Source organism: Macaca mulatta, chromosome 4 (assembly GCF_049350105.2).
Source record: "Macaca mulatta isolate MMU2019108-1 chromosome 4, T2T-MMU8v2.0, whole genome shotgun sequence".
NCBI classification, from domain to species: Eukaryota; Metazoa; Chordata; class Mammalia; order Primates; family Cercopithecidae; genus Macaca; species Macaca mulatta.
In genome coordinates, this window is record NC_133409.1 from 5,689,678 (window position 1) to 5,704,623 (window position 14,946).

Consider the following 14,946-nt stretch of genomic DNA (forward strand, 5'->3'; position numbering starts at 1 on the left):
GATGGTGAGGATCATGGTGGAGGTGGTGGTGAAGATGATGGTGAGGGTGGTGGTGGGGGTGATGGAGGAAGGATGGTGAGGATGATGGTGGAGGTGATGGTGAAGATGATGGTGAGGATGGTGATGTGATCATGGTGGAGGTGGTGGTGAAGATGAGGGTGATGGTGGGGGTGTAGGAGGAAGGATGGTGAGGATGATGGTGGAGGTGATGGTGAAGATGATGGTGAGGATGGTGATGTGGTGATCATGGTGGAGGTGGTGGTGAAGGTGAGGGTGAGGGTGATGGTGGGGGTGTGGGAGGAAGGATGGTGAGGATGATGGTGGAGGTGATGGTGATGGTGAAGATGATGGTGAGGGTAGTGGTGGGGGTGAGGGAGGAAGGATGGTAATGATGGTGGAGGTGATGGTGAAGATGAGGGTGAGGGTGAGGGTGGGGGTGAGGGAGGAAGGATGGTGATGTGGTGATGATGGTGGAGGTGATGGTGAAGATGATGGTGAGGGTAGTGGTGGGGGTGAGGGAGGAAGGATGGTGATGATGGTGGAGGTGATGGTGAAGATGAGGGTGAGGGTGAGGGTGGGGGTGAGGGAGGAAGGATGGTGAGGGTGATTGTGGAAATGATGGCAGAGGTGATGGCAGCTGGCATTTAGTGAGCATATCCCAGATGTCAGACCCTGACAGTCCAAGTGCTCCTTTCCACACCCTCACTTTTTCTTAAATGAGTGTAGGACTTGTCTTAGTTCTGGTTCCCAAAATAGAGCCTCAGACTAGGTCGTGGGTGCTGGTGGTTTGTCTGGAAGGCCATCTTGGAAGCTGGTGTGGGAGCAGGGAGAAGGTGTTGGGAAAGGAGCAGAGTCAAGGACAAAGGCACATTGTCAAGATCACTGCTGCAGGCAGAAGTCTCTGCCGCCTCACAGGACTTCGCCAACCCTTCCTGTCCCTCACCACCAGTCCCTGATCAGCACATCCCACCCCTGTTTTTTCCCCGTGCCTCTTCCTTTCTCTTACTTAGCACACAACAGAACCTCCAGTCCTCCAAACACCAGCAAAGCTACAGATTAGTATGTCTTTCTCCACATCCTACAGGTATAGAGTAAAAATACTGCTTCTCTCAGTGTCTTGACTATAAGATAATGAAAGAAGAGTTAATAAAGCACTCTTTGCTTTTGTTTTTTACACCTGAAAATGACAACACTCATACTTCTAGGAGATATTTGTTGCAAGAAATTACCAAGGTTAATGTTATCAAATATCAAAAGGCGTTAGATTTTTCTGTATAAAAAGGATATTGTTATTGTGCATAGTATTTCTTAGTTGTTTCATGACCAAAAATTCTAATGAGTAATTCCACTTCACATTCTATATGCATTCTTTTTTTTTCTTTTTCTTTTTCTTTTTTTTTCCCGAGATGGACTCTTGCAATGTAGCCCACGCTGGAGTGCAATGGTGCAATCTCAGCTCACTCCAACCTCTGCCTCTTAGACTCAAGTGATTCTCCTGCCTCAGCCTCCCAAGTAGCTGGGATTATAGGCGCCTGCCACCACACCCAGCTAATTTTTGTATTTTTAGTAGAGATGGGTTTCACCATGTTGGCCAGGCTGGTCTCAAACTCCTGACCTCAAGTGATCCACCCACCTCGGCCTCCGAAAGTGCTGGGATTACAGGCATGAGCCACCGCGCCCAACCACATTCTAATTCATTTTATGACCTCTTCATATGGGGTGGGAACACTAAGGAAGGAGAGTAGGCTAGTGGATAGAAGATGGATTCTCATCTTGGATCTTCCTCGGGCAGTGATGTCTTCATCTGCAAATTAGGAAAAGTAATATTTGCCCCATTTACCTCAAGGATGATTATGGTGATTACAGCAGAAGCATCAGGTGTGTCTGCAAATGTAATTCACACTGTCACCAAGTACTCCGCAAATGTAATTCACTGTAGTAGAATGTGCACTGTATTGTGTGTGTGTGTGTGTACACACGTGGAATCTCGTTTTAGAGGTTTTTACTGCTATGACTTTACAATGAAATAGAAAAAGACCTTTATTGCACATGAACCCATTGGACATATCTGATGGCTCCAGATTGTAGATGTTACAGTTTGTGATTATTTGTAGTAAATATCTGTGGGTAGTCCTGATAAAAAATGTAAGTATGTGCATCATGATGAGTTGATTTCTACCTGTGGAATATTTATTATTTCAGCTTCTCCCTTTGGAAAGATATCATTGTTACAAGAAACAGTGTTTCATCGATTTACATGCATTGTCTAACATTTCCACATTTAACTTCCTTTTAGACGTGAAAAATTTAATAAAAGATAAACCTTCAGTGAACTTCTAAGTTTGCTGATACTTAAAGCTAAAAACCATTGACATACTTCTAAACCTGAAAGTGAACACTTGACCCCAAAATGCAAAGAAAGACCCACACTCGCATAGCATAGTGGTTGGGTGTTGCTGTAGACGGAGAGAAGTTGTTCTGCTGGGGAGGCTCTGACGCAGCACAGATGATCCAAACATCCCCCGCACTCTCGTGCCCTTCCCTGGCAGGACGTCGTGTCCAAGATGCTCCACGTGGACCCTCATCAGCGCCTGACAGCGATGCAAGTGCTCAAACACCCCTGGGTGGTCAACAGAGAGTACCTGTCCCAAAACCAGCTCAGCCGACAGGACGTGCACCTGGTGAAGGTACCAGCAGGCAACAGTGTGGACACAGTGGTGGGAATGGGAAACCCAGAAAAGAACCTGACACCTTGCAATTACTCTGAAGAAACCAGGGAGTGCAGAGAAAGAGCCCATAGCAGCCCCAAACTGCACCGCCGGCCCACTCACCTTCACGTACTTCACCAGACATGCGCGGTCACGCACAGTGCGCCTCTCTGATTAGGTGGCAATCTCTGCGGACGTGGTGGCAGCTGGTGTGGCTGTTCCACTCAAGTTCAAAGCCTCCATTCTAGGCCACACGTGCAAAAAAGTCCCCACTTCATAAGTGACTTACATTCAGGCAACAGTTGCCTCTCAGGCACCCCATCCTCTGGGTGGGACTCCTCTTCTGAGAAGTATAGACCGTCCCACCCCAGCAGGACTAGGCATGACCCAGTTAGGAGCAGTCCCCTCCAGATCCATGCTGAGAACTGGGATTCACTCCAGGATATGCCTGTTCCTCCAGATGAGTCCAGACTCCTCAACAGTGGCCAAAGTCCAGATTGACAGGCCCTGGCATTTGCTGTGCGTGTGTCCTAGGACCCAGCAAGCCCCAAAACAGACCTGGCCTCACTGTCAGAATGCAGGGGATCACGCGACCTCAGCTTGGGGGCTCCACAAGAGTCTAAAAAATTTCCCCCCAAGGCACAAGCACAGTGTGAGGGTGGCACGGGTCGGGGGCCAGGTGCAGGAATGAGAAGCCCCTGTCTCCTGGGGCCCACAGGTGCTGGCCCCCTGTGGCGGGCTCACAGTACCCCATGCTCCAGGGACCCTGGGGAAGCTCCGATTTCCCCCACATTGCCTGGGGGCAGCTGAGGCCCATGGAGGCCCTGGGCTCCGGCTTCACCCCCGGAGTGAGGCACCACGGCTCTCACCCTTGTCCTCTGTTTTGCAGGGCGCGATGGCCGCCACCTACTTTGCTCTAAACAGAGCACCTCAGGCCCCGCGGCTGGAGCCCGTGCTGTCGTCCAACCTGGCTCAGCGCAGAGGCATGAAGAGACTCACGTCCACGCGGTTGTAGCAGGTGGGACCCTGGCCCCAGCGTCCCCCGCCAGCATCCTCGTGGGCTCACAGACCCCGGCCTCGGAGCCCATCTGGCACCCAGAGTGACCACAAGTCCAGCAGGGAGGCGGCGCCCGCCCTCGCCGTGTCCGTGTTTTCTTTTTCAACCCCGGAGAGGGTCCTGACCCGGGGGCTTCTCCAAGCCTCACTGCGCCAGCCTCGCCGCCCGCTCTCTTTTCTCCCAAGCAAAACCAAATGCGCCCCTTCACCTCACGTGCCCGTGCGAGGCCGGGGGCTTCTTTCAGAACCCGCGGGTCTTCTCATATCACGGCTTCTATTTCTGCCAAGAGATCTGTGTTCCAATTATGAAGCCGGTCGGTTTAGTCAGACTCGCGATGCCGACGTCCCGGGTACCCGGTGGGAAAGTGGCAGTGCAAAGGTGCAGCCGTCGGTGGTTGCAGGGCCCTAGAGGACTGGGGTGACCTGGTATCCTGGGGCTCCCCACGGGCTGGATGAGGGGGTTGGCACTGTGGCGTCCAGGGGGAGACGCCTGGTTCTGCCCAAAATAATCCAAAGAGCCATTTCCTCCTCGCCCTTCAGTTTTTGCCTGAGGTGCTGGGTAGCCCATCCTATCCTCTGTCCCAAATTCAAAGGAGGAGTAAGAGCCCAGGCGACAGCAAGGTGGGCTGGATCTTTGCCTTTCCATGTCACCACGGATGGAAGGGGGCGCCTCCCGGAGGAGCCTGTGTCCACCTCCAGTCTTGGCTTTCCCCCAGGGGCCAAGCACACTGGGCTGCCCTTGGTCCCCAGCTCCGGTGGTCACACAGCTACCTGGAGGCTTTGCAGGGAGCTGTGGGTTCTCACGCCTTCTCAGCCCTGTGTCAGCTTCCTGTGTGCTCACCCAAAGCCGTGGTTCTGCTGTGTTCACTTCGATTTTTCTGGTCTACGGAGAAACTGTGAATTTGAGAAATGGAGCTCTGTGGCATCCCACCCAGTCCTTCTCAGTCCAACTGGAGGCTAGAGGGAGACACAGGCCCCACCCAGCAGATTAAGGGACAGGGGCACAGGTCGGAGGGCAGCGGAGATCAGCGTGGACAGGAGCGATGCACTTTGTAGATGCTGTGGCTTTGTGTTGCGTTTTGTGTCTCTGTTGCACAGATCTGTTTTCACACAGATCCGTATTCCCTGGGGTGTGCACACAGGCTGGGTGTGGGGCATTTAGGCCATGCTGTGCTCTCCTTCATTGAGTAAAATCGAGTGAGAGGTTCCGGGCAGGAGGCTTGACGCCCAGTCCAGCCCGCAGAGGGAACACACGGGTCCTTCATTCTCCCGTAAGGGTGCTGAAGATGCTCCCCGGCGGCCGCCAAGCCAGGGTACCCAGCAAGTGGACTGGGTGGGAGGGGGCGCCGCTCACCCCCTCACCCTGCATCACTGAAGAGCCCGTGTCTGCAGCAAGCGGAGCTTCAGGAGGCCTCCGCTGGCCACAGCCAGGTTTTCCCTAAGAAAATGTTACTGTGTTGGGATTTGTTCTCCCTCCATCTCGATTCTAGTACCCAACTAAAAACAAAACAAAACAAACAAACAAAAAAATGTGCTGCGTTCTGAAAAATAACTCCTTAGCTTGGTCTGATTGTTTTCAGACCTTAAAATACAAACTTGTTTCAGAAGCTTTAATCCATGAAGATTTTTTTTTTTCTTAGAGAATCACAAAACATAAAAGGAGCAAGTCGGACTGAATACCTGTTTCCATAGTGCCCACAGGGCATTCCTCACCTTTTCTCCATAGAAGATGCTTTTTCCCAAGGCTGGAGTTACTTCCACCATGATGAATTTGCTGTTTAGGTCTTAATTATTTCATTTCTTTTTAGAACCTTAGGAAAAAGTGGATAATCCTTAGGTCACAGAATTTCTCCTCCCAGAAATGAACAAAAGTCATCACCTCTTCTGCTTGCTACGCAGAAGAGCTCATGGTCTTTTTCAGTCATCCCGGTTTGTACAGACTTAGCTTCTGAACTCTAAGAATGCCAAAGGGACTGACGAGACTCCCCATCACAGCGAACTCTGTCCTTACATATATTTGATGTGCATCAGCGGAGGAGAACACTGGTTTGGCCCTGCTCTGCCGAGGGTCTATGAAATACCTCTACTTTCCCTCCCATATGCAGAACAAAGTGATACTGGAAATCCTTCCACAAAAGTCAGCCTAAAGAAGCTATGGTATCATATGTTAAACTAAGCTTTCAAAACCCTTAGTGAAATAGCAGGTGACTGCTTTCAAGCAGCAGTCGACATGTAAATGAAGGTGTTCTTAGAATTCGCATTTTGCCAGCTCAGCGCACCTCCACGTCAAATGAAATGCTCTGTATGATTTGCACAAATGACATAGACCTCCCCAAAGGTTAATTGGCTCTCCTTGCTCACACATATCATCTCATAACCACCACCCCCCGCCCCCGGGTCATGAAAATCACAGAACTTAATACGCACACTGAACCCTAGATCTCAGGCTTCCTGACCTACCGCGAGTGGCCCCTTGCTGGCCACCCTATAGGGTCCTCCTTCCCTGGCAGCCCCCTGTGTGGGAGAAATACCTGATTCTCCCAATCTGCAGTGGGAGAGCTTTGCTGAATTCCACCCCAAAGTCAAACATGGGCAAGAGGTGAGGATTTCACTTTTACCCTCAAGTCCGATTTGTCTGTGATTTTAAACTAACTGTGTATGTATTGATGTTTGGAAGATTGTTTGAATTTTAAAGTGGTAATAGTACTTAATGTTAGCCAGTATTGTTCATTAAATGGCGTTATCCTAAAGCTGCACTTGGGATTTTTACCTAACGCTTTACTGATTCTCTCAAGCACATGGCAAAGTTTGATTTGCACTCCGTTCATTTCTGACACGGTTTTGCTGCCTCCTACCTTTCTAAGCGTCATGCAAATTCGAGAACGGAGAAGGACGCTGCCGGTCCCTGAGCAGTGCGGAGAGGGCGGCAGGTGGACTCCAGCGCAGCTTGAGGGGCTGAGGACGGAGGCTGCAGCGTCTGTGTCGTTCTACTGAGCACGCTTCTCTGCCTCGCTCCTGACTCAGCACTTTGTTCACTGGCTCAGCAGTTATGTTTACACATCATTTTTATGTTCCTGCTTTGTAATTCATGTTTGAGATGGGTGGCCACTGTACAGATATTTATTACGCTTTCCAGACTTTCTGAATAGATTTTTTTGAATAAACATGGTTTTATGAAGTGTAATCTTTTTCTAGCCTAACAATAACCTTTGGACTTTCTGTGTTGTTACCAATAACAGTCTGGATAGCTCCCCACTCCTCTGGCCCCTCCCGCTGGCTTCAGGCCATGACCACCTCTGCCACTACCATGTGACCCCTCATGGGGAGGTGAAGCAGCATCGTGACCACTCCACCTCAGAGCCCTGTGCGTGAGTGTGTGCAGGTGGGTGAGCTCATGCATATGCGTGCATGTACACATGTGTATGTTCACATGTGTGCATGTGTAGGTGGGTGAGCTCACGCCTATGTGCACGTGTGTGTACTTATGTCTGTATGTGTGCACACGTGTGTGTAGGTGGGTGAGTTCATGCGTGTGTACACATGTATGCTTACGTGTGTGCACGTGTGTGGGTGGGTGAGTTCATGCATATGCATGTGTGTGCACGGGGGCACTTATGTGTGTATATGTGGAAGTATGAGTTCATGCATGTGTGTACATGCATAAATGAGTGTGCATGAGAGCACAGGTGAACATATGGATGTGTGTGTGTGTGTGTCTGTGTGTGTGTGTGTGTGTGTGTGTGTGTGTCTGTGTGTGTGTGTGTGTGTGTGTCTGTGTGTGTGTGTGTGTGTGTGTGTCTGTGTGTGTGTGTGTGTGTGTGTGTCTGTGTGTGTGTGTGTGTGTGTGTGTGTGTGTCTGTGTGTGTGTGTGTGTGTGTGTGTGTCTGTGTCTGTGTGTGTGTGTGTCTGTGTGTGTGTGTGTGTGTCTGTGTGTCTGTGTGTGTGTGTGTGTGTGTGTCTGTGTGTGTGTGTGTGTGTGTGTCTGTGTGTGTGTGTCTGTGTGTGTGTGTGTGTGTGTGTCTGTGTGTGTGTGTGTGTGTGTGTGTGTCTGTGTGTGTGTGTGTGTGTGTGTCTGTGTGTGTGTGTCTGTGTGTGTGTGTGTGTGTGTGTGTCTGTGTGTGTGTGTGTGTGTGTCTGTGTGTGTGTGTGTGTGTGTGTCTGTGTGTGTGTGTGTGTGTCTGTGTGTGTGTGTGTGTCTGTGTGTGTGTGTGTCTGTGTGTGTGTGTGTGTGTGTGTCTGTGTGTGTGTGTGTGTGTGTGTGTGTCTGTGTGTGTGTGTGTGTGTGTGTGTGTGTGTGTCTGTGTGTGTGTCTGTGTGTGTGCATGCACTCCTGAGAGGAGCCCCGCTGTGTTATGGATCCGGGGCTGGCAGGAGACAGTGGAAGGTCATCTTGTGCAGCAAAGCAGGTGCCCAGCACACGGCCCTGGGAACAGCCCTCACTGTGTCTCCTGTGCTTTGCCACCTGGTCTCAGCATGCCCATCCCTTTTTAATACAGACATAAAGCCAGTCTGCACTGTTGGTCCTTGGCTCTCCAACCCAATTTATTCTTCCTATTTGGTAAATTCCTTCCTAACCAGCCTGTGTCAGCAAGCAGCGCGCGCACACACACACAAAACACCGTGCAGACACATGCACACGCACACACCTTTGCTCCTGTGGTAGAATGCCTGATTTTCTGAGCTGCTCTCCCAGCAGGGTGAAGGGAGCCTTGCTGAAATCTATGAGACTGTGTAGGCAGGAGCCCTGGATCCCACTGAGGAAACTGCAGGACAAACAATAGATATAGAAAAAATCCTGCCTCCTGCTCTACCCAGGAAGTGCCCACAAAAGGCCTACTGACAGAGGCATCATTTGAAAAAAAATACCTTTTACATCCTCTATGTACCATTTTCTATTTCTGCCCTAGCAAATCCCACAAGCCTGTCGCATAAAACAGCAGCATCTACTATTGTCTTACAGCTCTGTAGGTCACAAGTCCAAGACAGGGCTCTCTGAACTAAAACCGGTATGTGGGCAGCGCTGCCTCCTTCCAGAGGCTCTCAGGGAGAATCCGATTCTTTTCCAGCTTCCAGAGGCCATCTGTGCTCGGCAGCTCGCGGCCCCTCCCGCCTCCTCCAAATTCAGCAGTGGCAGGTGGAGTTCTTCTCACACCCTCTCCTCTGCCCGGCCCTCCTGCCTCCCTCTTCCAATTCTAAGCCCTGTGAGCACACTGGCCCACCAGGATATTTGGGAAACTCTCCCTATTTTAAGGTGGTCTGATTAGCATCCTGAATTCCACCGGCAACCTCAGTTCCCCTTTGTCACAGCTTCCAGGGATTAGGATGTGGACTTTGGTGGGGAGATGGATTATCCCGCCTGCCACATACATGTAGTTGAGCATAGCTCTGCGTACACTTGTCCACCCGCACATGTCTTTTTGGTTGGGGAAGACGAGGTGTCCAGACTGAAGTAAGTCTCTGAGGCTTGGCCCTACTTGCAGGCTCATGGATGCTGGATGAAGACACAAGACTTCCAGATCAGAGACCCTACAGCAAACAGCATGGGCCCCGCACACATCAGTCCCCGTGCGCACTAAGCCTTATGGGGTGGTGGAGAGCAGCCCAGGTGGATGTGCTGCTGCACATGTTGAATTTGCGTCACAGATGAGGACCCTGACTTAGGAAACCCCAATTGTTTATGGAGGGATGCAGGCAAACCCACCCCCTTTGTCCTGGAAGGGGACACTCGATTACAGTGGACAGGAAAATGCCTGCCTTTGGCCCCAGAGAGACGCTGCCTCTGCCTCGCAGGGCTGTTTACTGCACAAATGTCCTTGGACAGACAGTTCAGAGCCAAAGCAGCTAGAGACTGCGGAAAGGCAAGAGACCCGTGGAGATTTGCCTCCCGGTGGCTCAGTGTTGTAACGCTGGACCCCAAATGCTGGACTGAATGTTGTCTAAGAATCCACTGACAGGCCTGGAGAGGAGGGTTAGACTCACACTTGGGCTGTCACCTTTATCTGTGGAGAAACTCAGCTTAATGCTCAGTCTCAGATGCATCTGAGGACATAAAGATATTTTTATAGAACTTGAAAGAATCCTCCATACACCTATCATATGTATAACGATAGGTATAGATCTGTCATCGTCACATGGAGGGAGGTACAGATATGTACCTATATGTGCATATGCTAGGTATAGATATAAATTAGAAATATATAGTATATAGATATAATATATAGATATATATATTTGTTGTTGTTCTCAAAATTCAGCTAATTACTTGTCCTGATTAATACCAATCTGGGACATTAGCAGTATTTGCAGAAAACAAGTGGGGGAGCCAGGGAGCTTTGACTCCCACTTTCCAATGCAGCCCCAGGTGACATTGAGTGAAAGTTACTGCTTCCCCCAAATTTAGGGCTCAACAAATTCTTAACATTGTATCTGGCCCATGACCTTTTAGGTACGATAACTTTCTCATTTGTACAGGTAGATCTGAATGCAACCCATAGCCCTGGAGATCTGGAGCTGGCTCTGCCGCCCTGTGTGGCACGGGTCCTGGAGCTGGCTCTGCCGCCCTGTGTGCCACGTGTGCTGGAGCTGGCTCTGTCCTGTAGTTCTGCCTGCTTAGGCCTAATAGGGATGAAGGTGCCTCTCTCCAAGGGAGGACGACCGGTTACACACCTGCCACGTGAAGCTGTCATCTGGGGACAGCCTCCCCCGGCCCAGCACACCAAGTGCTCTCTGCAATTTGCATCAGCCTCTTTGGCTGTGGACTTCAGCATTGCCCAGGGCTCTCCGTAGCCGGCGTAGCCACAGTGTGGGTGTGAGAGGCCGTCACTGCGGGAACCTGAGCACCTGCTTGCAAATAAAGGGTACTCAGAAAACACGCTGCCTTGCAGAAAACAGCGGGATATTCTGGCACACATTTGTCTGTGGATGTCAGCCTGTGACTCCAGGCGAGGGGGCCATTCTCGGATGGTGAAACGTCAATGTGGACAATCTGGACACCCAGGATCAGTCTAATGGGGTTTCCTAGACTCTTCAAGGATGGTCAAGCATCCCTAGAGATGGACAGTGGGACGCCAAGGGCCTCCTGGGGGGCAACCATGTGTCCCTGTGCCCAGACCTGCCCAAGGCCCTTAAATCCCCTCTTCCTCCAGGCCCCCTTCTGTCTTCCAGATCACGTGCCAACATCCTCCCCGGTGCAAGAGTAGTCAGAGAAGAGAGCCTAGAAAACCCCTGCCTCTCTCCCCATCACAATCTTAGCTTGACCTTCCTGCGGTGTCCAGCGATCTCTTCAGTCAACCCTGTGCTTTCCACCTCTTTACTTTTCTACCTTATTACCTTTCTACCTCATTACCTACAAGTGTGATGAGAAGAGTCCAACCTCGAAAACCATGGGCTCTGAGAATGCCAAGCTGGACCACTACACACTCTGCCTCCACCCTGTCACTCACCACCACCAGCCCCAGGTCTCACCCGTGTCTGTCCGCTGAGCTCCTCCCCTTCACCACTCTGCAGGGAGGGCCAGACACACTGAGCACTCCCAGACCAGGCCCGGGGCCATCCTGAGCCTGACAACCTCCTTGTTGTGTCAATTATAGGAGGTTTATGGAGCCCACACTTGCCACTGTCATTACAAGTTTGTCACCAGCAAGGACCATCAGAGGGTAGCTGGCTCAGAGCACATCAGTTCGGAGTGATCTGCTGCTCAGCTCTCTCGGGGAGCCAGCTCAGGGAGCAAGGGTGGGAGGGAGAAAGGCTGGATCTTCACCATAAGGGGCCAGGGCAGGGCCAAGCACCATTTATGGGCACTGCCACCGCCAAGACGCTGGGGTTGCAGATTTCAGGTTTCAGCTGCGCCACGAAGGGACAGCGTGTGAACCCGGTTCACTGACCCTGCTGCCTTTACCTCTGCTACTCCCAGGGCCCAAAAGCACCTGTGTCAAAGACAAGCCAGGGGTCCCTGGTGACCCTTGTGGGGCCTTTAAGGTGAGGAGCTGGGGGTGCAGAGAAGAAAGAGTGTAGAAGACTAAAAGGGTGGCAAGTGTACCCCCAGCACATGTTTGTACAACAGATTATTTATGGAGAATCTCTGCTTCTGAGTTTAGCCATAGAATGATCTGGAGTTAATTCTCTCTCTCTATATATATATATTTATATATATTATACATTTACATATATTTATATATATTTTACATATTTTGTTTTTTTTTCTTTTTGAGATGGAGCCTTGCTCTATCCCCCAGGCTGGAGTGCAATGGCGCGATCTCGGCTCACTGCAACTTCTGCCTCTCAGGTTCAAGTGATTCTCCTGCCTCAGCCTCCTGAGTAGCTGGGATTACAGGTCCCCACCACCATGTCTGGCTGATTTTTGTGTTTAGTAGAGATGGGGTTTCACCATGTTGTCCAGGCTGGTCTCGAACTCCTGACCTCAGGTGATCCACCCGCCCTGGCCTCCCAAAGTGCTGGGATTACAGGCATGAACCACCGTGCCCGGCCTAATTCTAGATTTATCTGGACTCTTAGGTCATGTTTCATTATACTTTTTTCACTTAATTTTATGAACATGAAGCTTCATAAAATAATGCAAAAATTAATGCAAGCCAGACATTAATTTATACAATATCATCAAGAGCCCGACAATCTCACACATTCTGAATTTGGCACCCATCCGACATTGAGTTTTTTTCAGGTTCGTCTTTCAGCGTAACAGTAAATTAAATTATCTACTTTGTGCCAATTATTTACAGAGCTGGAAACTAGACACGTACCTGAAACTATAATTCATTTTGTAAGTATTGGAATTAACTCCAGATCTGCACTTGACTTCAGCATTGGCTCAGTTTCTTTGTCCAGTCTCTCCTAAAAACAGAATGCCCCCCAGTATCCATAGTAAGAAGCGCAGTGACTGAGTTAACTACTCATGCCCTTGTGGGCTATCTACTGATTCACAGTAGGTGCAGCCCTAGCCACAGAAAGAACCATTTTAGCAAGGCCCTTTCGTGATTCTGATAGGATCGCCCAAACACAGCACCTGCCCAATGAAACGCCACCTGCTATGGACCGAATGTTTGTACCCACCGCCAGATGTGTACATTGAAATCCTCACCAAAGTGTTGGTATTAGAAGGTGGGACCTTTGAGGAGTGATTAGATCATGAGGATGGCATCTTCATGAATGGGATTAGTGACCCAATAGAAGAGAAAGAGACTGAAGTTCTCTCTGCTCTCTGCCATGTGAAGACACTGCTAGCAGTCAGCAGTGTGAAACCAGCAAGAGGGAGGGCCATCACCAAGACCCAAACATGAGGGCATCTTGATCTCGGACTTCCAGCCTCCAGAACTGTGAGAAATAAGTGCTGTTTAAGCTGCCCAGTCTGTGGAATCCTGTTCTAGCAGCTGGAAATAAGATGCCCACATATATTGCGTTATCTGAGCTTCACAATAACACAGTAAGCTAATAATTTCTAAATGTTAAATCTCACCCATCTTCAGCTTTTTTCATAATTTATCAATATTTTGATTGATTATTGTTTTGATTTTTGATTATTGTTTTGTTTCGATGTTTTGTTTCGAGGTTTTCATTTCATTATTTTGAATCAATAATTGCTTTTTTTTGTTTTTGTTTTTGTTTTGAGATGGAGTCTCACTATGTCACCAGGGCTGGCATGCAGTGGCGCAATCTCAGCTCACTGCAACCTCCGACTCCCGGGTTCAAGCAATTCTCCTGCCTCAGCCTCCCCAGTAGCTGGGATTACAGGCACCCACCACTATGCCCAGCTAATTTTTTATATTTTTAGTAAAGACAGGGTTTCACTATGTTGGCCAGGCTGGTCTCGAACTCCTGACCTCATGATTCGCCCACCTTGGCTTCCCAGAGTGCTGGGATTACAGGCATGAGCCACCGCACCCAGACAGCTTTTTTCATAGTTTATCAATATTTTGATTGATTATTGTTTTGATTTTCATTATTGTTTTGTTTTAATGTTTTGATTATTGTTTTGATGTTTTCATTTGATTACTGTGAATCAATAATTGTATAATTGATGTTAAGAAATTCAGTTAAACTAAATGAGATTATTCCTCACAGCAGAAATTCAGTAATTCAAAATACATTAACTGAACACTTACTAATGCCCACCACTGTTCTAGGAACTAGAGACTCAGCAACAATAAAACAAGGCCATCTCAGGAAGCGAATCTTCTAGCAGGGTGTCTTAGTCCGTTTAGTGTTGCTGTAACAGAATACCTGAGGCTGGGTCACTTACAAAGAAAGGACAATTTATTTAGCGCATAATTCTGGTGACTGGAAAGTCCAAGAGCATGGCACCAGCATCTGCTCCCCTTCTGGGAGGGCCATGTGTTGTGTCAAGACCTGACAGAGAAGCAGAAGGGTGAGCAGGTGTGTGCAGAAAAGGAAGCTGCCCTTGCAGGAACTAATGCATCACTGGGAGAGCAAGAACTCTCCCAGCCCCACAGGAGGGCGTTGATCTATTCATGTGAGATCTGCCCCCATGACCAAACACCTCCCACTAGGTCCCACCTCCTGACCCTGTCACACTGGCAAGTAAATTTCAACATGTATTTCGGCAGTGAAAAACTGCATTTAAACCACAACACGGGGGAGAGAAAAAATAAACGAGTAAAATAGATAGCATGCCCAGGGCAATAAGGGCTGCAGAGGAAGACTGAACATGGCAGAGGAGAAGCTACTGTCCCATCAGGACAGCTGAGGAATGCAAAGTGTAAATCAGTTCTTAAAATCTGCTGGCTCTTCTCAGCTACAGGCAGTGCCTATCTTCCAAGAGTTAGGCCAATGACCTTTATAGTTTAATTTATTCCCTCATTAATGGCCATAATTCAGGAACTGAAATCAAAAGTATCTATATGTGACATCTGTCCAGTTTGGATATGTTTTTCACTTTATTATGAGAAAAAACATCAAATAAACATTTGGCATAGAAATAATCCTCAGTGTTTTGTTTTATCACACTTGAGCTTAGGCAGGAAAGCCAAATTTTCTAAACTATAGCTGTGGTTTTAGCCTAGAAATAGCAACATTGTTGGCAATTAGTTCATTGCCTAAACACTATTTAAGTGTTTTCCTGTCATTTTATCCACACCCATTTTTTCCTGGGGGACTGGATGCTGGTCCATCCCCCAGTCTCAGCTTTCCTGGGTTCTGCTTCTAGATG

The 14,946-nt window shown here is 49.1% G+C and overlaps 1 protein-coding gene across 7 annotated transcripts in view; it reads left to right on the plus strand.

The window, feature by feature from the left end:
* The window catches only part of RPS6KA2 (ribosomal protein S6 kinase A2), a 452,599-nt gene extending 445,651 nt beyond the window's left edge, over positions 1-6,948 (plus strand). For all 7 annotated transcript variants that reach the window (XM_015137669.3, XM_077999204.1, XM_015137670.3 and 4 more), the window contains 2 exons: positions 2,550-2,687; positions 3,598-6,948. In XM_015137669.3, the coding sequence (XP_014993155.1) occupies positions 2,550-2,687; positions 3,598-3,723 (264 nt within the window). In that variant the 3' untranslated portion in view covers positions 3,724-6,948. The remainder of the gene's footprint in view (positions 1-2,549; positions 2,688-3,597) is intronic.
* Positions 6,949-14,946: the final 7,998 nt, after the last annotated feature.